The sequence below is a fragment of the Macrobrachium nipponense genome, chromosome 5 (genome assembly GCF_015104395.2).
Source record: "Macrobrachium nipponense isolate FS-2020 chromosome 5, ASM1510439v2, whole genome shotgun sequence".
NCBI lineage: Eukaryota > Metazoa > Arthropoda > Malacostraca > Decapoda > Palaemonidae > Macrobrachium > Macrobrachium nipponense.
The window spans coordinates 53,091,818-53,115,677 of NC_061107.1; the positions used below are offsets into that span (position 1 = coordinate 53,091,818).

The following is a 23,860-nucleotide window of genomic DNA, read 5'->3' on the forward strand; positions in this document are numbered from 1 at the left end:
AGTGCCAAGTACAGAACACTGCAGGCAGTAATGAAAGTTCCCTCTGGACTAATGTGCACTGCTTTCAGTCATTTTCTTTTCTTGTGTTACTTCCAACCTCTTGCTCCCTAGATATTCAGTTTAAACTCTACCCAGGCTCAATTTTCACCTCTCGGAGAACGACTTTTGAAAGTTTTGAAATGGGGCTTAATGGATAAATTGTACTACTTAATAACTACATGACTCTTTGCACTGTTCAGGTCTGAATGTCAAGAGTAATTTGTTGATTTAGCAAACTCATCATAAAATTAAAGGATAGTAGTGACACATTTGCAATGCAGCTGACCACCTAGCCAGTGAATTAAACCAACATTCAGTTTGGTTGACAATTGTGCGTCACCAAGAAATAAGATAAGACTGTTGGCTCGTAAGATCATCGAACACCTGTTAGACAGAATCAAACTAGTAACCTCAGCCAGATTAAAACACATAGGTAACACCTTTGGGATCATGTAAAATAGTATAAATATCATGCATACTCTATCTTATGCTCAACATTAGGGAGGTGACTCTAAAGAATAAAAAATGTAAAGTTCCCACCACAATCATACTTCAACAGCTAAATAGAGGATGAACCACAAAAAGAAATTTCACAGCTACAGCACCAACAACTTATATGAAAAAGTTTTGTTAAAAAAAAATAAAAAAAAAAAAATCCAAGTACACTGTACTGTATCTTGATAAAATTACTTCTGTAAATTATTCAACACTCCAAAAGTTAATCTTGAAAGCAGAATCAAAATCTCTTTAACAAGGAGACAAATCTCCTGCTGCCTTATCAATCCAAGTTATCTCTGCACTATAAATGCTGCCAAACTTTGAATGTAATTTGTGGCAAACTATTTCTGAGACTTCATTGGGTTACCTGACAGGTTTGACTGACTGCAATTTGTAATGAAAATTTGTTTCTAGACAACCTGGTTTTCGTGCAATACATCTCATTTATACAAAACTTTACAATCTTGGACTTGTGAAATCATGTTACATTCAATACACAGTTCACCCCAGCATTTCTTGCAACATCCAGATGGTCACTTTCCCATTTTTCCACATTTTCCTTTTCAGTTTGAATATACTTGGAAAGAAAATTTATTTTAAATAGAAATGCATATTTAAAATCTATATAACCTAGTATTCTTTGTTAAATGTTACTGCACTTGAATAGATATTCCTCTTATTATAAATGGTATGCATCTCCATGCAAGGCTAGCCTCAAAACAGAGCTTACACTGTCTGTACTTTATCTGAATTCAAATAACCATGACTTGCAAATAATTATGATTACTTAACTATAGGATATTTTCCAAGCCCCAGCAGGTAACCTGTTAAACCAATCAGAGATGGTAAAACAAGGAATCTGTGAGATTGTTGTTTTACAATCTTTGATTATTTTTACTGGTTTTCCAGCTGGTGCTAGAATTATCCTATTATTAGAACCTCAGGTTTGTTAGCTATGAAAAATACAAATTTATTTAAAATTTGTCATATTGGAATTATTCTACTATTATACTATAATGTAATGAAAGAAAGTGCCATTTGTCAACTGACTTTTCAGTACTTTTCAGTACACAGAGAAATGCCTATGATCTGAAGATAAGATATGAGAAAGAGCATTCCTCCTATTTCTGTTCTTTACAATTTGAAGTGACAGTGATAGCCTTTCTGTTCCAATAATTTACTACATACTAAAGTTTTTAACAGCAAACAGTGACTTAAAAATCTTCTAAAACAGTACTAAAACAATTTTCACTCACTCAAATTGTTTTTCCAATATAGTAGTGGGCTAATCCTCATTTGATTCACAGAACCTATTGCCATCATTATAATATGTAACAATGTCAAGCTATCACAAATTTAGCAATTATATCATCATAAATACAAGAGTCCTTTATGCATTTCTTAACCTCAATGCATCTGCAACTGTGCTGCCACTGTGTGGTAATTAGTTCCACGAGTCCGACAGAATTTAGCAGCAAAGTAAGGCAGATGCATTGAAGTTAAGAAACTCCAGAAGTTATCTAGTACTAATGATTATAATTCTGCAGTAACTACGGAGACACTATTGAAAGCAGCTCACATATTTAGGGTTTTATCCCTATTTGCCTCACTTTTGAAGACATTAATATGAATCTGTTTTACTTAAGACATTTCATAATTGAAGGCTATCCTGCATACTCAAAATGTTGCACTTTTAGGAATGTGCATATTCAAACATCTTGTAAATAGAGCAAAAATCCTCCTCAAAAGACTTTGAACACTGTGAAAGATGACTAAAAATGAGAATTGTCATGGTAGCATTTCCAGTCCCAATTTTAGATTTTGCTGAATTTTTAAAATTTTCTCTATTCTCTCATTTTATTATTTTCCCATTAATGCAATACAATAAATTTTGTAGTAATCAAAAAATAAATTTTTTTATTGTATGCTTGAAGAAATTTCATTCTTATATTTGGTCACTTCTCAAGATGCAGCCACTAATCTTTTTTATAAAAAATTCAGAAATATATAATTTTTTTAGCTTCCTGGGAAAATTCTCTCAATAATCTAACTCGCACAATAACACTACAGGAAACAAGGGCAATATGCATGACTAAAAGTTTGTGAAACCTGCAATCATAAATAAAACCAAGACAGAATATGCACCCATAAAAGAGCAAATCTCAAAGGTAAAAAAAGTTAAACTAAACATTCAACTAAAAAAGATGCATTCATAGTAACACTCACTTGCATCCATATTACCACTGTCACACACCCATATTACCACTCACTAACATACTTACATTGAAGAATGAGAGCAACGCGAACTAGCTGAACCAGCATTGGCCGAGCCTGTAGATCCACGGAGACTCCCTGTCCCTGATATGATCTGCCAACTACCCACTGAACTAACGGATTCCTGCCGTTGCCTTGGAATTGGTTGTCCACGTGGAACTGGAACAGCCATTGGACTAGTCCTTAAAGCACTATTTTCTTTATTTCCTTTATCAGAACCTGCACTATCTCCACTAGAATCACTGAGTCCATTACGAGATCTACGAGGGCAGGATAAAGGCCTGCCTGATTCTGGCAAGGACGAATTAGACGCCCCATTCTTTAATGAACCACTTGGAGTCCGAGAAAGTGCTCCTGATAGAGCACCTTGTCTAAGGGATAACTTCCCATCACAACTAGCACCAAAAGAGTCAGTTTCTCTTAGTGAAGATCGGCTAAAAGCTGCCCCTTTATTAGTTGAAGAAGCAGAGGATGCACGACTTAGATTAGGAGACATGTCGTCAAAGTCCAATTCACCAGAAAAACTTCCATATGGCCAAGTCAAATGGGCATTGTATGCATCTGCATCACCACTTTTTCCAGCTTTGAAATATACAGGTGGTGTGTGATGGGAAGAGCGATTTGAGGAACATGAAGAATTGAGAGAGTTTGAAGATCCTGCAGAGCTTAGTCCATCTGCATCTAACAATACACAGCCATCCAATCTATCTGAGCTTGCACTATCACTAGAAATGTGTCTCCTGGAAAATCAAGATAAAACATTACTGATAGCTGATAAGAATAAAAAAAAAATATACCATAAACCTTAAAAGCAGGAGCAAATAACTTGCCGTCCACTATAATATTTTAGTAGAAGAAATCTTAAACCTGTAAAAGGTTGAAACTAAAAGTATGATAGAAAAGAGATGCTTTAGATGTCAAGAATTACCAACACCACCAAGTACTGAACCATTACCATTAGTTATTTTCATGCTGTGAAAAATGGATAAACCCATAACATGTGTATATATCTTTCATAGGGATGGTCTTAAGTTTGTTCTTGTGTAATATGCAGAGGTCTCATAAAATGTCTTTATTAATGTTAATCTACATCAAAGACTTACCAGAATGCTGGTTCACTTTGTGTTCTATAGATGAACTGAATTCTCTTCAACCAAGGATAGGTGTGAGGGTTACTCATCAAATATCCTTTGGTTCAAGTGTAAGAAAAAATTTTCATCAAAATGGCATTCTTAAGACAAACAAAAATATGCCTTAATGTTGCTCAATATACTGTTTCAATTCATTTACAACAGTGTTTTGGCTCCACAAACAGTAAGAAACTACATTATAATGCTTTGACAGATATGACCCATTTACTGGAAAGTTTTCACATAAATTGTTGCCATAAATGTAGAAACATTTTTATCTTTCTCATTACTTGTACATGAAAACTTATGGTAGAGTTCTGCAATAAGGGTTTCAACAACATTGCTATGAAAATCTACGATTTGCTGGGCAAGCAAAACCTCTAGGGTTACAAGAGGTTTCTAGAAGTACCACAAGATCTTTTAGAATTCGATAGACAGTACCATGTTCTTATATTTGAGAATGTTGCTAAACAGTGCTATGCTCTAATTTTCATTTTACCAATGCAGTATAATTAGATTTATTCATTGTAAAAAAAAAAATCTAAAATCTTGTTTGCTCTCAACTATTTGGGGCAATGGGCAATACTTCAGGAGCATCAACCTAAATCCACTGATCAAGACCCTAGATTTTCATGAAGTGTTCTTATTAAACTGTTCCACCATGTGTTTCAGCTTTACAGTTTTAAAAACTCTTAAATATTATGAAATATGGCATTTTATTATGTTAGGAGCAAGACCAAGAGCCACAATACTTGACGAAATTTGGTAACTACTGCAAATCCAAAACAATTAGTCTTACCTCCTCCCTATGGTGAAGTCATCCGAGGTGATGAACTTTAAAAAGTAAAAGCAAAAGAAAAAGATCTCTTCTCCCTTGTTCAATCTGTCTTGAAGGTCATGTCCAAATGCCATCCAGTCATAGGCAATTGTCAAATACAAAATCTGTTAAGTTAAAGTAAAAGTTATTAGCTTCTTAATAAACACACAAGTTGAGAACATCCATACCAATAACACTTAGAATACAAAGATAACTATATCACCAGATAGGCTGCTGTTAAGAATACCATTGTCAATCCTTTAAAGATCATGAGGATTTTATACATATATAATTCAATAGATTGGTTACCCTATCTACTGAGCTTATACAAGTCTTAAAGCTCTGGAATTTCCAAACTTCTTACATTTCACTGAAACCTCACTAAAATAAATCATTGTTTAAACATTATTGGAAACTGATTTTTCCATGTGCTTTGATATCCTTTTTATGAAATTTGTGATTCATCATCAGTACCTATGTTTACTTTTTCTTTTAACAGCCTTCATTGATTCAGTCTAACCCTCCTAATAATCTAGTACTACAATGGAACCTTGGTCCTTGAAAGTTTCTTCTTAAAAAAAAAAAAAAAAAATTGGTTCTCGTGCATATTGAGAAAAAGCCTCAATTTTTTTTTATTATAATAACCTTGGTTCTTAAAAATCTACAGTTTGCTGGAGCATGTACTGCACTTCTAAATCTGTAGGATATGCATCCCTCAATTATATTTGCTGACAAAAATGTTGGGTGCAGTTTGCTCATAGCTATCATTCAGTACACGCCACCACTAAACTACAGTGGTACCTCGAGATACGAAATAATCCGTTCCGAGACGGCCTTCGTATTATGAGTTTTTCGTAACTTGGAACACATTTTACATGTAAAATGGCTAATCCGTTCCAAGCCCTCCAAAAACGCCCCAGTAAATTATATTTCCAGGCCTAAAACACATGTTCTAGTGTTACGACGGAAGAAATATGACTCTCCAAAAAGGCAAAATACTGTACATAATTGAGTAATATTCAACTGCATGTAATGTTCAAACCCATTTTTAATGCATATATTAGGACTTTAGCATATGTCCCTTAGCAATAAGCCTAGCCTATGTTAGCGGTTGCTACTGTAGCCTAGTCTATGATTCTGACATCTAAACCTAAGAGCTAAAAGCTTAGAATATGCCAATAAAATGTATAAATAATCAGTATGTACTCATTTCAAATAATTATTAATTAATCATTAACTATAATACACAAACAAACAAAAAAACAAACCTTCCAATCGATTGTTTACATCCAGCTCTTACCCGTCTTAGAGTATCGAATGAGCGCCAAGCAATCATTTTTCCTAGCACACAGTAAGCCATAAATTGTCATTAGTATCTCTTCAACTAATGAAACCACCAAACAGTATAATAACCATTCATTTCTATTCTTTATTCTATCTTTACCTAATGAAGATACCGAGTTACCGACAGCTATAATGAAACATGCGTATACGTAACGTAATAATAAAACAGAAGAAGAATTCTAAAAAATACGTATTTGTTGGCAGTCTGATTTATTTTATATTTTATGATATCTAATTCACAATTTTTTTATTAAATGTATTGCATGTACTCACTTCAAATAATTATTAAGTAACCATTAACTATAATAAACAAACAAAAAAAGCTTCCAAACATCTGTTTACATCCAGCACTTACGAGTATCGAAAGATCGCCAAGCAATCACTTTTACACAGTAAGCCATAAATTTTCATTATCTCTCTTCAACTACTGAAACTACCAAACAGTATAATAACCATTCATTTCTATTCTTTATTCTATCTTTACCTAATGAAGATACCGAGTTACCGACAGCTATAATGAAACATGCGTATACGTAACGTAATAATAAAACAGAAGAAGAATTCTAAAAAATACGTATTTGTTGGCAGTCTGATTTATTTTATATTTTATGATATCTAATTCACAATTTTTTTTATTAAATGTATTGCATGTACTCATTTCAAATAATTATTAAGTAACCATTAACTATAATAAACAAACAAAAAAAAAGCTTCCAAACATGTTTACATCCAGCACTTACGAGCATCGAAATATCGCCAAGCAATCACTTTTACACAGTAAGCCATAAATTTTCATTATCTCTCTTCAACTACTGAAACTACCAAACAGTATAATAACCATTCATTTCTATTCTTTATTCTATCTTTACCTAATGTTTTCTTTATTAAATGTATTGCATGAATAAGTTTTTCAATTTACAGCAACCTTTTACCAATAGAATACTTAAAGCACAAGGGTAGATGCTGACCAATAAGAGAGCAGGACCTTATGGGGTGACTAGCATCAGGAACCAATGGGAGAGCGGGAGGATGGTGGCGAGTTTACTCAGTTGGCGGCGCGGGAGTTTTAAAATTGTTCTCGGTGGTCCGGGCGAATCTCGGGACTTTACAGCAACAACCTTTCGTATCTTGAAAACTTTTCGTATGTAGAGCAGTAAAATTTTTCGCATTGGCTTTCGTAACTTGGATTTTTCGTAAGTTGAGCCTTTCGTATCTCGAGGTACTACTGTACTGTAAAATTACTAGTTTTCCATAGTTTTTTATTTTTTTTTTTTAAATATGCCACATGGGACCACAGAAGGGTAGTGATAACAGTAAACCAAAAGGAAAAAGAGAACCATGACAGAGAAAAGAATTGGGCTTGTGTTTGATCTTGCTAACCAGTTCAGAATGGCAAAAGCCTCTAACCGCCCCATACTAAAAAATTAGTCCATTAAAGTTGCTGATATTGCAAAAGGGGTGAATCTACTTTTAACTCAGATCATAGACAACTGAAGATGTAGAAAACTTTTGTTAATTTAGATAAAACAAAAAACGATTAGCTGGTGATAGTATTTCTTGGTCGTAATTTAATAAAAAGGAAGCAGTTGAATGCTGGTGTCACTTAACCCCTTCGCCACCGGCCCGTTACATTGCCGATAACGCTTGCATACCGCATGAGACCCCCTGTTGACTGCGAGTATATCTGTAATCACTTGCTCCCACTAAATTTTATGTTATTCATATTTTTCCTTTATATTCTTATGTGAAAATATTGTGTATATATCAATGAATATTGTTTACCACATGGGCAAAAAAAAAAATATATATATATATATAAAATAAGGATATCGGAAAAAAAGAGGAATATTTAGTGGAAAAAGTAATTGCAGAAATAAAAACACTTATAAAGTAGCAGAAATAGTAGTAAAGTAGTAGAAATAAAGTAGCTGAAAAAGTAGTAAAGTATTAATAAAACAGTAGCAGTAGTAATAGCAGTACTAGTTTTCTTACGGAAACAGACAGTACTAGGGTTCATAAGGAAACAGCGTATACATCAATGAATGTTTATGGCAATTGGTAATGACAATGACAAATAATAATATAATAATAATAATAACAATAATAATGATAATAATGATAATAATAATAATATAAAAAATCAACCAGTAATACCACTGCTACTACTGCTAGCAGTAGTAAAAAAAAATAATGATAATACAAATTACATGTAAAGTGTAGAAAAAATGAAAGTAGTTTTCATAAAACAGTATGTATGTAACACCGAAAATATGTCCTCTGCTGTGCTTGTGCTGGAGGGGTTGATTATTACTGCCTCGAAGACCCAGCCCTTGGGGCCTCGAAATCTCGTTTTTTATGTGCATGAGAGTGCCAAGCTATAAAATGTTCCTTTGAACATAGTCCAGGCTCCCAGGGCACCCAGGGCAGTGGTAAATGGTATCCTTCCTCTTCTTGAAGTCCCTGGTGCAGATGCCGACATTTCTTCTGTTTCTTGGGTTGAAATCGAACTCAGGAATGTATGACGCTCATGTTAGGCATCTTCGTGGGTTTCTGTAACTTCTTTTCCTCTTCTGCTTCGAGGATGGCCCTGCCACCAGGACTATGGTGAAATACCAAACCCTTACTTACTTCGAGGATAAATGCCATGAAGTCCTTCTTATAGCATTTTTTGGTTCTTGTAGGTCCAAGTAGGAGTTCAGCAGTATCCGAAAGATAAAATGTATACCAAGTTTTTTGAACCAGGCAAGGGATTTCTTTCCAAAGGCATATGGTTCGAGCAGCTGGTCTGCCATATCAACGCTCCCCATCAGACTATTATATTTTTTAATATGAAGTGGCTTTTTTGGTTATATAAAAATAAAAAAAAAAAAAAAAAAAAAAAAAAAAAAAAAAAAAAAAAAAAATGTTTTGCACTTCTCAACCATGCCAGCTGTATACAATGTTGTCAATACATTGACCTCCTTTTTGTCCATATACTTGACGAGTGTGTTGCCCTTCCTTGCAAAAGTTGACTGATGTTTGGAGAGTTTTTCATTTATAAGTTTCTTAGGGGGTCCCCTGCCAGCTCGTACAACTCCAGTAAGTGATGTGTCCCTGGTGAGTAAGTAATTACCAAGGCGATAACTGGTATACCAATTATCCGTAACTACATGACGTCCCCTGTCAAGCAAATTCCTCATTAGATGAACTACGATGATCTCTGATATGGATAGGTTAGCAGCAACTGGGTCAGGTACAGAAAAACTCGTATCCTTCCCATAATACACCTCGAAATTCCACGAATAGCCATTCCAATTTGGATCTGAAGGGCATAGTATAAAAACCTTTATTCCAAATCTGGATCTTTTTGTTCTGATAAATTGTTTGAATCCCAGTCTCCCTTTCCAGAGCATCAGTGCCTCATCTACTCCAATATCCTTCCCTGGTGTGAGCAGAGTCTGGCTGCGTTGGCGTAGTAAGTCAAAAAAGGGTTCAATACGAGTCTTAGGCCTTTTCTTATCCACTTGGTCTAATGGAGCAAACCTCATGAATTTCAGCAGGCAAAGAAATCTTGCTTGAGACATTACTTCTTTACAAAAAATACTTGGACCCCCTACCATGGCATCTCGTGACCAATACATATACATACGGGGCATTTTATTCACCACCATTATCAGCTGTAAGGCCAGCAGAGGGTGGTCTGAAAATTTTAAAGAGAAGCGCCACACAAAGTGGGGCGAGCCATGGGAAGGCTCCCACTTCTAATTAAAGTGCTGTAGATAAATTTGTTAAATTCAAGGACTAGGTAAAGACTGATGGTCTTGCTTCCCAGGTGTTCCAACTGTGACAAGACAGGCCTCTTTAGGAAGAAAATGTCAAAGGGGAACTACATTACTGAAGAGAGGTCATTGCAAAGACAGGCCAATGAGGGACTTGCTACTTCTAGTGCTGTTTGGGAATGGAAATAGCTCTTGGAAAACAAATTGCCACTCCAGGCCACACTTGTGAGGGTTATTTGGAATAAAGGTATTGAAATTTTTTTCACATTCTACAATATTTTGTGTTATGTAACCCTTTTTCAACCTACAACCTCCCTCATCTACCTCAAATCAAATAAATTGAGCACAAAATTTTAAAATAATTTTCATACTAATAAAAAAAGAAATGGAAAAATTATTATAGATATAACAAATAAAAAAGAAGTGAATCAGCATTTTATTCCCACAGAAACACTAATTATATTGCCATTTAAATTGTTTATTAAATCCACTCATAAACAATGGAGATTTAGGAATTCCAATGTATAAACCAAAGGTAATGAGAAAAACAATTGTTATTAACCTTTCTTGGCACCACACTATGTCCACTCTCTTCAATATCTCTAGTGCTACAGAGGTTCAAAGCCACCTCACCCCATGTGTATGATATATAAAACAAAAGGGGAAAAAATAATTAATATTTGAAGAATAAAAGTAAAAGTATAAGGTAAGCCCTCAAGCCAGAGAATTTTCAGCATCTAACTCCACTTACAGAATTGGTCTTTTCCTATTAGTGCACTTCATATCATCCTTCCCCTAATGTCTACCAATAGCTCAGATAATAAACTATGGGAATATGTGAACAGAATTGGTCTTTTCCTATTAGTGAGCTTCATATCAGCCTTCCCCTAAAGTCTAGCAATAGCTCAGATACTAAACTATGAGAATATGTGAAAAACTCAGTGAAGCCAAAACTGGTAAAAATTGCCTATTTTAAAAGCTTACTGATACCCATAAGTCTCATAAACAAAGGCTGGAGAGAGGTCTTTCACTGGCCAGACGCTGAATCAGACAAGAGACTAAGAAGGCTACGAGACTGAGCCTATTGTTGAGGATATTATGTCTATGGGTAAGTTTAGAAGTAAGTGATGATGACTGAAGAGATGGTGGATGACCAAAACAGACTACTAAAGATTAACTCGACCTTAACACCAACTACTAAAGAATAACTCAAGCTCTTCAGACAGCAGCTTGGGTAATGTCTTTAGAGGAGGAGGGGGAGGGATGATATGTTCCTAGTTCACTAATCAATGGACATGTTTCCTGAGTAATTGTCCAGGGGGTCTCAAGCAGGTTTAGCTGTGCTAACAAAGCTGTAACAAATGTCGAACAATTTCAGTGACAATGCCATGCCTCACTTCGTTTGTAGACAAAAACAAATATCAATTAACAGGTTTCCAATCAGGCAGTGGTCCAGGGGGTCTCAAGCAGGTTTAGCTGTGTCAAGAGAGAAAAATAGAACCCAGGAGTTTTTATAAAGGTGACTCCCCTTCCAAACAATTACATGTCTCCTCTTCCCCTTCCTGACTGACTGCCACTTACACCATCACCTCTGTCTTCAGTACAGGTAAACAAAAGTTAAATTTTTACCTGTTGACTATGTTTAATGTTTTTGAGTCTATAATTTACATTATTTCTTATAGGAAAAATTTCTCTGGTTTTCAAGTTGCCTTCTTGGATGCATTAAGAATGAGAACTCGGGTTCCACAGAACAAAAATACTGGCCATATCCTTACTACTAAATTCCCTGTTCTTACTTAACAACAGAATGTACACTGATGATTCAGAAGACCTACAAAACATATTTTTCAAAAATAAGGATGCCTTTGAAGTAAAGCTTCAAGGAATTTGTTGTTATGCACCATGATATCTACGATACTAATTATTATGGCAGAGGCTGTTGGTCAGCTTTCAGCATGGGGCTTTACTCCTCAACTTACTCATATTAGCAATTAGTGAGAAATGTCTCACAAGCATTTGAAACAATTTGAATAATACACCACTTTTCAGGGACCCAAAGCCCATAAATCAATGTAATACCTACATAAATATGCAATAAGACACTCATAAAAAGAACGAAGTGTACAAATAACTTTTACTAGAACTGAAAACGTGTTTTTTGTTAATGATTAACCAGGAAAAAATGACAAATTTTCCAAGAAAATTTGTATTTTTCATAGCTACAAACCTGAGGTTTCAACAATAGGACAATTTCTAGCGCCCAGCTGGATCCGGTTAAAAAACAGATGAAAGCAAGGAATCTTGTGATATTTGGCAATGCATGCGTAGATCGGGTGAAGAATGGTCAAAGACCATTCACCTATGCCAATGCGTCAGTCTTTCCCAACTCAGGATGTCTTAACAAACAGAGGGGCAGCTAGAGGCGGGCAGTATAAGGTTAAGACCTCAGGTCTATAGCTATGAAAAATACAAATGTCTTAGAAAATTTGTTATTTGTTCATATGCGAACAAACCTTTGGTCTTAACAATAGGATAGACTCATACTTGAAGGGAGGCACAAGACATCCTAAACCGGCTGGGGGCCTACCCACCAGTCCAGCTTCCAGAAGAAATGACTTCTGGAGAGGGACTGAAGCCTGTTGAGAAGCTAGATAAATTGATATCTAACCACTCAGATCCTTGAGTGACGTACAATGATATATGGGAGAACCATTGTATAGGGAACCAAAGAGAAACTGACTGTCCAATAGCAAACCAACACACCAGGGTTTGTACTACCCTCAACTCCTCCTTGCCAAGGAGTGGAGCATATGCTACCGAATAGAGGGTTTGATATTGCATATTAAGCGACCAAACTATCAGTATGACTATGACTACCTTACTCATTGTATCAGACCAGTCCAGCGTATGAAGTGTCCATTCCTTAACCAGCCCAAAGGAAGAAGAAAAGGTACAAGAGAAAGGAGACCAGCCAACTCACTCATTCTTTCATCCACACAATCATCTTAGGTAAGATACAAAAGTGCCCTATGAAGGGCAACTATGAGTTACACAACCAGCTGGGCAGCCACCAAAGGAGCCAGGGAAAACATGTCCGCAGATCCTTAAGATAGAAAGAGGCGAACATGGACTGGCGTAACCAAGTACCAGTGATCAGCACTACGTACAGCCAAGTTCTTTTTGAAAGCCAGAGAGGGACCAATACCCCTAAAGTCATGCGCTCTAGCCTGCACAGACGTGGTGGTGGAATCATCAGAGTCAAGTACAGTGGGCCCCCATATTCGCGGATTTCTCTCTGGACCATATCTACCCATTTATTTGCGGAGGATTCGCCCATTCGCAGGATTTTCCGACGAAAATAATCACTAATTAGTGTATTTTGATGTTTATTTTCATGACTAAATATATTTTTATGATACAAAAATGATATACTAATTTTCAAATAATAATTTCGATTAATACTGTATTAGTAAGTTTAATAAGTTTACATAATATCACATAATAAAAATAACTCTCTCTCTCTCTCTCTCTCTCTCTCCTCTTCCTCTCTCCTACAAAGATGTGTGTTTTATTGTATGATAAATAAATGATTTACTATTTTCAAATATTAATATTAATTTATACAGCAATATCATCAATTCATTAAAGAAATACATACTAATCTATCCATGTCACTTTTATTAAGGTTAATTAACTCTCTCTCTCTCTCTCCCTCTCTCTCTCTCTCTCTCTCTCTCTCTCTCTCTCTCCTCTCTCTCTCTTTTCTCTACTCTCTCTCTCTCTTACCGAGAAAGAATTTTTATGGTACTAGTATGTAAAATGTTTATTGATAATTTCAGCTATATACTAATAATAATAATATTAATATTAATAATAATAATAATAATAAAAAACTGTAATTAAAAAATTCATAATGGTAGTATTTTAAAGAGATGAAAATGACCTTTCCATTTCACTTGTAAGGATAACTCCTCTTTCTTACAGAGATGAGAGAATTTTTATGGTAGATGCATGTGTTTATTATACGTATTTTCAAATAATAATAATAATAATAGAAGTAGTAATAATACGATAACTAATTTCAAGTGAAAATTCTTCTCTTCGTCTTTTTCTGTATCAATTTCCCTACCTTCTCATAACTCCAGTGACGCTCGGAGCTGGGAAAGTAACAATGCCATACAATGGTCAACGAATTTAATGGTTTTCATGTAAAATCTCTCTCTCTCTCTCTGAGACGAGATCATTTTCATGGACATGTATGTAACAAGTTTATCATTAATATTTTCCAATAATAATACTATAACTGTAATTACAAAATTCATATGTGAGTATTTTAAATACAATAATCATTCCATTTCACTTTTAAATACTGTAAGGACAAGTCTCTCTCTCTCTCTCCTCTCCTCCTCTCTCTGTCTCTCTCTCTCTCTCTCTCTCTCTCTCTCTTCTCTCTCTCCTCTCTCACAAGTACTTGTCATAGTGGTAACTCAGTCTCTCTTGGCTGCAAGTGTTATAAGTATGTATGTAAGTATATACCTTTAAGGGTACGTACTAATGTTTAGGATTACTTTGAAATTATATTAATACAATCTCTAAGATTAATACAGTAATATGATAATAATTCAAGGTAAATTTGATGTAGGATGTTACATAAGGTGTTTCTATTTCTTCCTTCTTTTATCTCTCTCGATCTCAGCAAAAGAATTGATAGACAGAAACATAATTGGACAGTCCTCTCTTTCTCTCTTCTCTGGAGAAATATATGTATTTATGAGAGGGGGAAAAAAAAAAGTGTGTCGTCTTCATACGTTCATTTCAATCTATTGAAATCGTAAGGAGTTCTCTCTCTCTCTCTCTCTCTCTCTCTCTCTCTCTCTCTCTCTCTCTCTCTCTCCTATCTCTCTCTCTCTCTCTCTCTCTCGCTATTGGCTGTTTATATATTTCTAATGGTAAAATGTATTTAAGATGACATTTAAAAATGATATTAATAATACCAATTCAATGGTATATTTGATGTAGGATAATACTTTAAGTAGACATTTGGTATTTGAACTTTCAAGATAGGCAGGTATAGGTATTTTTAGAGGGGAGTTCTAACTATTTGCGGGTTTGAGCTATTCGCGTGGGTGTCTGGTACACATCTCCCCCGTATTATTTGGGGGGAACACTGTATGCCTGTCTGATGGCTTCCCGTATCCAAAAAGAGATAGTATTCTTAGACACCCCTTTCTTGTACGGCCTGTGCTAACAAAAAGTCTGCGGCAGCCTGGTTTAAGGTGCCGAGTCCTTTTAAGATAGCAACACGGCCCGGACAGGGCACAGCAAAAGCTCTTGAGCATCACCACCCATGAAGTCATTCAGTGATGGAATGGAAAACGAAGTGAACCTGTCATTGTGCCTAGAGGGATTTTGGGTCTTGGCCACAAATTCCGAGGCAAATTCGAAGGGCATCGACTCCCAACCCCTGGTGTGCTTCATTTCATAGCTCAGACTGTGGAGCTCTCCTACCCTCTTGGAAGATGCGTCAAGTTCCTGTAAGATGAGCGACGCAAGGGCTCATATGGATCCTTAGTGAAGCTCTTGAAAACCAAGGACACATCCCCTAAACTAGCAAGGAAAGTTCCCAGGAAGAGATGTCAATACCTTTAAGGCGTAACACCAAACTCAGGGCCGCCCTGTCGCCTCTAATGGCAGAAACGGACAAACTTTTCTCGTATCTGAGGAAGGTTAAAAAGTCTGCTATTCGCTGAATAGATCGACCATTTGCCTTGGTAAACCGCGGAGGTCAAGTTTCTGAGACTGCTGGACATATGCCCTGCTGTTCTTCTGAGAAAAGCCTCTCGCTCGGAGGAGATACTTGATAGCCTCCAACTGTGAAGACAGGGATTCTACTGACTGGTGGAACATTTCCGTATGGGGCTGACACAGGAGATGTCGCCAAGGGGGAATCTCCCTCGAACCCTCTGACAACAGCAGCAGCAGATCTGGAAACCATTCCTCCTGAGGCCACAGAGGGGCTACCAAAGTCATCCGGAGACCCTGTGAACTCATTAGACTGTTCAGAACTTGACGGATCAAACAAAACTGAGGGATGGCATAAACCTCCAGGTTGTTCCAGGGGATGTTGGAATGCGTCCTCTGCCAATGCTGAAGGATCTGGGACCACTAAACAGAATATCTCCAGCTTCCTGTAAAAGCGAGTTGCGAAAAGGTCCGGCATGGGTCTCCCCAAAACCTGGAAAAGCTTGTCTGCTAACACTTGATGAAGGGACCACACTGTGCCTAGGATCTGATCCCAACAACTGAGTTTGTCTGCAACCACATTCCATTTGCCTGGGATATACCCGGCTGAGAGCTCTACCGAATTGCTGACCGCCCACTGGTAAACCTCGACAGTCAAGGCGTGAAGTTGACGAGAAACCAGGCCTCCCTGCTTGTTCACATAGGCTACCACCATGGTGTTGTCTGACATGAGAACGACAGAATGACCTTCTACCTTCTCCCAAAACTCCTTCAGACCCAGGAAGGCTGCCTTCAACTCCAAGACGTTGATATGTTGCCGCTTGTTCTCCAAACTCCAAACGCCTGAAGCAATTGAAGCAATGAGGCCGCCTAAATGAGCCCCCCAACCTGTGAGGGAGGCGTCTGAGAATAGAAGGAAGTCCGGTGAAAGAGAACGCAGAGGGATACCCTTTGAAAGATTCTGGTCATCCAACCACCAACAAAGGTCTTCTCTCACTTCCAGAGACAAGAGGAACCATTATCGGGCAGTCCCCCACCAGAGACCAGAATTCTCCCATTCTCCATTGCAGAGACTGAAGATGAAGACGCCCATGAGGAATCAGCTTCTCCAGGGATGAAAACACTCCCAAAAGAACCTGCCACTGATGAGCTGACTGATGTGGTTCAGACAGGAAGTCGCGCGCCACCACCTGCAACTTCTCCAATTTCTGATCTGACAGGACAACTTTTGCCAATGTCATATCAATGACCATGCCCAGGTACAGAATCCTTTGACTGGGTACGAGGTTCAACTTTTCCCAGTTGACTACGATGCCCAGTTCCAGACAGAACTGAAGTAGATGATCCCTGTCCAGCAGCAGCTTTTCCCTGTAAACTGCCAAGACCAACTAATCGTTGAGGTACCTCAGCAAATGGATCCCCTGAGCATAGGCCCAACTTGACACGAGAGAGACGACCCTTGTGAACACTTGAGGGGCTGTCGTCAGCCCAAAGCATAGGACTTTGAACTTGAACACCTTGTCCCCAAGAGAGAAACGAATGAATTCCCTGGACATCGGATGAACAGGGATTTGGAAGTATGCATCCCTTAAGTCTATCGACAGCATGAAGTTACCTTCTGTCATGGCTGCTAACACTGAAAGCGGGGTCTCCATCTTGAACCGTGTCTTCCTGATGAAGTGACTCAAGGTGAAAAAGTTTGATCACAGTCTCCATCCTCCCAACACCTTGGGAACCAAGAAGATGTGACTATTAAACCCTGGAGATGGACGCACCACTTCTGCTATCGCATCCCTGTCCAGCATCTTTTGCACTTGCTCCCAAAGAGCCAAGAACTTCGGAGAATCTGGAGGATATGCCTTCCTGAGCTGCGGCTTGTCCGACAGAGGAGGAGAGAACTCAAATGGCAGTAGGTATACCCCACCCGAAAGACATCTACCACCCACTTCTCCGCCCCATAACTCTGCCACCTGACCCAGTGGCCCGCCAGGCAACAACTCCCCCACCCTGCCACAGGAGAGGGAGAGGCGCCTAACCTACTGACGGCCCCCTTTAACCTCTGCCCCTTGGGCCCCTTCTTGGCTTAAAGGAATGAGAGCGAAAGGGACGTTGATCCTGACCTAGGCTAAGTCAAACGGAAAGGTCCTGCCAAACTAATTCCTCGACAGCCTACCAGGCAATGATCTTGACTGCTGCTGGAAAGGGGGAGGGGGAGGGGGAGGGGGAGGAGAGGAGCCGGACGTCTCCGAGGACGAGACTCCTGACTTAGACAAGGCCTGGCGCACCAGTCTGTCTTTGGTGTCAGCTCGACACCGGTCTATCGCATTCTAATCAACAGAAGGTTAGCCCACAAATTAACACTGAGGTGAGCCATATACGAAAACGCCTTGCCTCCGGACTGCAACAGATTGGCAAGCAAGGATGCACTCACCAACCCTTCTGGGGACCTGTCAGAAGCTATTTTGACAATGACCACAGACCAGAAGTCCAGCCAAGAAACCGTGTGCAACATGGAGGCTGCCGTAAATTCCAATGCCGAGGCATCCTGTGTAGACAAGGACGGAGCCACCGACCTCACCTGCTCCAAAGTCAATCCCGGCTTCAGGCGAGTGACGTCTGGGTTAAGATGGCGCGACATAAAAAAAGTAGAGTTCGTAGCGTAGTACTTCCTATGCCTCGTGAGAGACGGGGGTAGTAGCTTGGCAGAGCCCCTACACCGAAGCGAACTGTCCCAGTCTGAAACAGAGGCGTTAACCTTATGCAAGACTGACTAAACATGCCCCGACAAGGGAATCTGAAGAGATGATTTGGGATCCTGCGTAGCTCCCACCAAGGTTTCAAGCAAGAAGGAGTGTAAGACGACCAAGCCTGAGACCTACCTTCCAAATTGTTGAACCCATGAATGAGATCAACAACTTCTGAAAAGGAAGACAAACACTCTTACGTGTCTCCCTCCTGCTCCAGCAACGGAGACCGACGACGACAAGGATGTGTAGGCTCCTCTAGGGCACCTTTTTCATTAAAATTAGTGGAAGGCTCAGCAGCCAAAAAGCCCGTAACACCAACTAACCTCTGTGGGCTGGGTCCACGCGTCTACTCCCAAGACAAACCCACTATAACACTAGGAACAGCACTACGTTCTCCTCCAACAGATGCTTCATTAACATGTCCGTGAATGGTCACAGCCGTGGCCGACTTACGAATGTGAGTTGGAGAGGAATCCCAACACTCAAGATCGAAGGAGAATCCTCCAGAATCGAACTCTTAGAAGCATCCGTGAGAGGAGCAGGCAAACACTCCTCCTGCACCAACTTCGCGCTCACCACCTTTGACCCTGGACAGGCGCCTTGAGATCCTTACAGTGACAAATAGGCCTTGGAGAAGAAGGAGCACTTGTATCATGTGCATGGACAGGGGAGGTTGCAACACGCTCGCAATGTGCTGGATGGGGGAGGTTGCAACACACTCGCAATGTGCACGGACGGGGGAGATTGCAACACGCCCACGATTCAATGCAGAGGACTTAGCAGCCACTGCAGATTACACAAAGGAATATACACTAACACTCTCCAAAACACCAACACACTCAAGAACATGTCTGTGTTGTTCCTCCCTCGTAGGCGAATAAAGAACAAAGTCCTTAGCCTTTCAACGCTTGATACGCCGACGTGGTGTAGAGGGGGAAGAGGGAGAGGAAGACAGTACAGGCGGCCCGCGGTTAACGGCGCAATCACTCAATGGCGAATCGGTTTTACGGCGGTCATCAAAAATATTCATAAAAAAAATAAGGCATTTTAAAGGTATCTTTACGGCGCCGTTGTCTAACGAGTTCATACATTTGTAGAAATGCCGTTCAGACCATAAAGGTTATGCAAATTATATTAAATTTTATGGAGAGTTATTACGTCGGTATTAGGGTAAAATATATGCCTCTGACGCCGTTCTATGCCGAAAATATCGAGTTACATAAGTGCAAATGTAGCTATGGATGTGTCGATTTATAAATGTTCATGCTTTTGTTTGTAAAATGTGTATGAAAATGTATTACGTGAAAGGCATTTTTTATTTCTGACAGAAATATGATACAAAGGCAGCTTTTGAAACTGCCCTTCACGTTATCAAATACGTGTTTTTCATGTTCTTTTTTGTAAGCCGCCGCCTGCCGCTCTTCCGAGAATATAGATTTAAAAGATGCAAATTAGCGACGATGTGTCGATTTTATAAATCATGCTTTGTTTAAAATGATGTATTACGAATAGGGTAAATGTTGCAGAAATGATAAAAGGCAGCTTTTGAAACTAAAACCCTTCAAGTTATCGACTACTATGTTTTTTTTTTCAAGTTCGTTCTTTGTATGCCGCCCGTCTGCACTCTTCCGAAAAATAGAGTTAAAAAGAGAAATTTAGCGATCGATGAGTCTATTTTATGTTTATCTTTTATGTTTAAAATGTGTATGAAAATGTATACAAAATAGGGTATTTTTATTTCTGTCGCAAATATTCGTTTTTTTTGTTTGCATCTGTGCAGAAATATGATAAAAAGGCAGCTTTTTTGAAACTGAAAACCCCTTCAGTTATCGACTACATGTTTTTTTCAAGTTCGTTCTTGTCTGTCGCCGTCTGCCACTCTTCCGAAAATATATAGTTAAAAAAAGTGCAAATTTAGCAATCGATGTGTCTATTTTTCAAATGTTTATGCTTTTATGTTTAAAATGTGTATGAAAATATATTATGTAAAGGTATTTTCATTTTTGTACAGAAATAAGATACAAATTAAGGCAGCCTTTGTAACTACGCTACGTTGTCAGTCGGATGGTTTTTTCATGTTTGTTCTTGTCCGCCAGTTCCGAAAAATGCATTGCGTTATTTTATTAATTATGCATCTTTTCCATAAATCCTTTAAAAAAGTTATACATTATTTCACTGTATCCAAGAATTTTTGTATGTATTCTCCTATTATCGTATTTTAAAATACTACGGCAAACTTAAGCCCGTATTCCCCGGAGCGGCCAATGTTGTGGTTTGAAATCAGCTGATGAATACGAGTTTGTTTCACCATAACGCAATTCTGAGCGAATGGTTTTGCTTCTAGTTAGCATAAACGAATATCTATATACAGGCGGTCCCCGGGTTACGTGGGACGGTTTCCGGCTTACGACGTTCCGAGGTTACGACGCTTTTTCTTAAATATTCAATGGAAATTCGTCCTGGGTTACGACGCTGTTCCAAGGTTACGACGCTGACGCTTCCGACGCTCCGAGTTAACGACGCTTTTAAAAAACGCATGCTATGATAAAAATCCTTTATAGTTTAGCACAGTACATAATAAAAATATGTTTTGGTTACCATACAACAAAAAATTTTGAGGTTATGATGATTTTTGACACTTTTTTTTTGTTTTTTTTCGTATTTTTTAAATTTTTTTACTGACGCCGCCTATAAAGCGGAACTAGTTTGCGGGCGCGAATGAATACACTATCTTGGGAGATGCGCAGTTTAAAACAGTCCAAAAGCGCAAATATAAATGAAAAATCATTGCTTGTTTCCAGTACATTAAAAAAAATTTAAAAAAAACTAAGTTTCTGGTTAGATTACAACACAATTTCCAAGGTTACGACGTTTTGTTATGCTTTTTAACGATACCTCATATTGCAGAACTAGTTTTTTGAGCGAGGTGCATAAATTAATTAACGCTATTAAACTGTATGGTAAATTGACCGAACAACGAAAAAAGGACGACCTCGGACGGTCGAGGACGCCAAGCGTAACAATACGAAAGGACGCCACTTCAATCGCGTGCCTGCCTGCATTCCACTAGGTTTGTGTGCCGAGACGTTGCTGAAATTCCTTGCCATTTTCGCTAATTTACAATGGCTCCTAAACGCCAAAGTACTTCCTCCGATGATAGTTTCATCCAAGTAAGAGGAAGGTCATCACGATGGAGGTCAAATATGACGTGATAAAGCGTTCGGAGAAGGGAGAAACTAACACCGAAAATAGGCCGTTCTTTAGGCTTGAGCAGGACCACGGTGGTAACCATTGTGAAGGATAAGGAACGTATTCTGAAGCACGTTAGGATGCTTGCACGATGAAGTCAACGGTGATAAACGAGAAGCAACGTAGCCAGAGCATTGTTGAAATGGAGAAATTGCTCATGATCTGGCTGGAGGACCAGAACCAGCGACGTGTTCCGGTGAGCTTAAGTGTGATCCAGGAGAAGGCTAGAGCGCTGCATGAGGCAGTAGTGAAAAAGTTTGGCGAAGGCAGTGCTGGTGGTGAATTTCCCGTGAGTAGAGGTTGGTTTAACCGTTTTTAAGGCTCGTGCAAATTTGCATAATGTTGAAGCTGCAAGGTGAAGCTGCTAGTGCTGATAGCGAAGCAGCAGAAAGTTTTCCAGGTGGTTTGGCTGAGATAATTAGGATGGTGGTTACACGGCTGACCAAGTCTTTAATGTGGATGAGAACTGGTGGATTATTTTGGAAGAATGCCAAATCGAACGTACCTTTCCAAGGAGGAGAAGTCAGCACCTGGCCATAAAGCTGGAAAGGAGCGACTGACTTTGCTGTTTGGGGCCAATGCAAGTGGTGATTTGAAACTGAAGCCCTTGCTGGTGTATTTGGCCGAGAATCCCAGGGCTTTCAAGGGCATTTTCAAGAGTCAACTCCCTGTGATTTGGAAATCTAACAAGAAGGCGTTGGGTTACCTTAATGGTCTTCGAAGATTGGTTCAATGACCATTTCGTGCCAGCAGTGGAGCGGTATTTGACTTCGAAGGGTCTGCCTTTTAAGGCCCTCTTAGTCCTGGACAATGCCCCACTGGTCACCCTTCAAATTTGAGCGACATGCATCCTAACCCTGTGAAGGTGGTGAGTACCTCCCACCCAATACCACATCGCTGATACAGCCAATGGACCAGGGAGTAATAGCAAATTTCAAGGCTTACTACCTTAGAAGGACCATACGTTTTTGCTTTGAGGGCCATAGAAAGCTAACAAGGAGTTGACACTGAAGCAATTCTGGAAGGGCTACAACATTGCAGATGCAGTGAAGAACATTGCAAGTGCTTGGACGAGGTGAAGACGACCACTTTAAATGGGGCCTGGAGGAAACTGTGTCCACAGTTTGTGCACAGTTTTTGAAGGCTTTGACCAGGCAGAAGACGTCGAGACTGTGACAAGGAAGATCGTAGGGCTAAGCAAGAGGTCTGCAACTAGATCTTGAACCTGATGATGTAACAGAGCTGCTGGCTTCCCATGGAGAGGAATTGTCTGCAGAGGACTTACTAGAACTTGAACAACAAACTGATTGAGGAAGAGGAGGCGGCACCAGAGCCAAAACCCAGGTCATTAACTGTGAAAGGCTTGTCAGAGGGTTTTACTCATCTGGAGAGAGCCTTGGCTTCTTTTGAGGCAGAAGACCCATAACGTTTCTAGGTTTGACAAAATCAAGAGAGGAATCATGGATTTGGTGACTTTCTACAAGGAGACCCTGAAGGAGAAGCAGACAAAGAGAAGTGTGCAGTCCAGGCATTGACACTTTCTTTCACAAGTCTCCATACCACCACCTCCCACTCCTAGTCCTGGTAAGGAATTCTGAAACTGTTTTACTAATTTGTGTGTTTACATGTGTACCATATTAAAATGTGTTAATTTTTTAATGTAACAACTAAATGTAAGAGTAAATTGTAACTTCATTAATTTTCATCATTTGTAATTTTTTTATTGCAGAAGTGGTGACAGTTCCAGATCCCCCTGTACTACCTGTGACAGTTCCAGATCTCCCTGTACTACTGTGACAGTTCAGATCTCCCTGTGCTACCTGTGACAGTTCCAGATCCCCCTGTTACCTGGACCCTCTGTATCAGCCCGCCCAGCTGCACGTGTACATCAGGTAAGCAATTTCATTTTTCTCATTTTCATGTTGAAAGGAATTGTTTACACCCTCATACATACGTACACTAACTTACATAGTGGTACAATGTGTTTGATGTTGCATAACCTTATTATTTTTTTTTTTTTTTTTTTTCCATTTCAGACCCCTTTGATAGTGACAGTGACCCAGATGACCCTGAGCCTTTCCATGGTTTTTGATGCCTCGCCCTCCCTATACATCAGGTAAGGAAATCCTTAACAAATTTGTATAAAATGTTTTATAAATTGCTAATAGAAATTTATTAAAAGTGTACATATGCTACAATTACATCCACCTTATATATATCTTTATGTACCCTATCATTCTTTCCAGATGTAGATGTTCCCTC

At 38.9% G+C, this 23,860-nt stretch overlaps 1 protein-coding gene across 2 annotated transcripts in view; it reads right to left on the reverse strand.

Annotated features, from left to right (window-relative positions):
- LOC135215303 (myotubularin-related protein 14-like) overlaps positions 1-23,860 on the reverse strand; it is a gene marked incomplete at its 5' end in the record, with an annotated part of 79,581 nt that overhangs the window by 49,841 nt on the left and 5,880 nt on the right. For both annotated transcript variants that reach the window (XM_064249860.1, XM_064249862.1), the window contains 2 exon segments: positions 2,820-3,551; positions 4,741-4,883. In XM_064249860.1, the coding sequence (XP_064105930.1) occupies positions 2,820-3,551; positions 4,741-4,853 (845 nt within the window).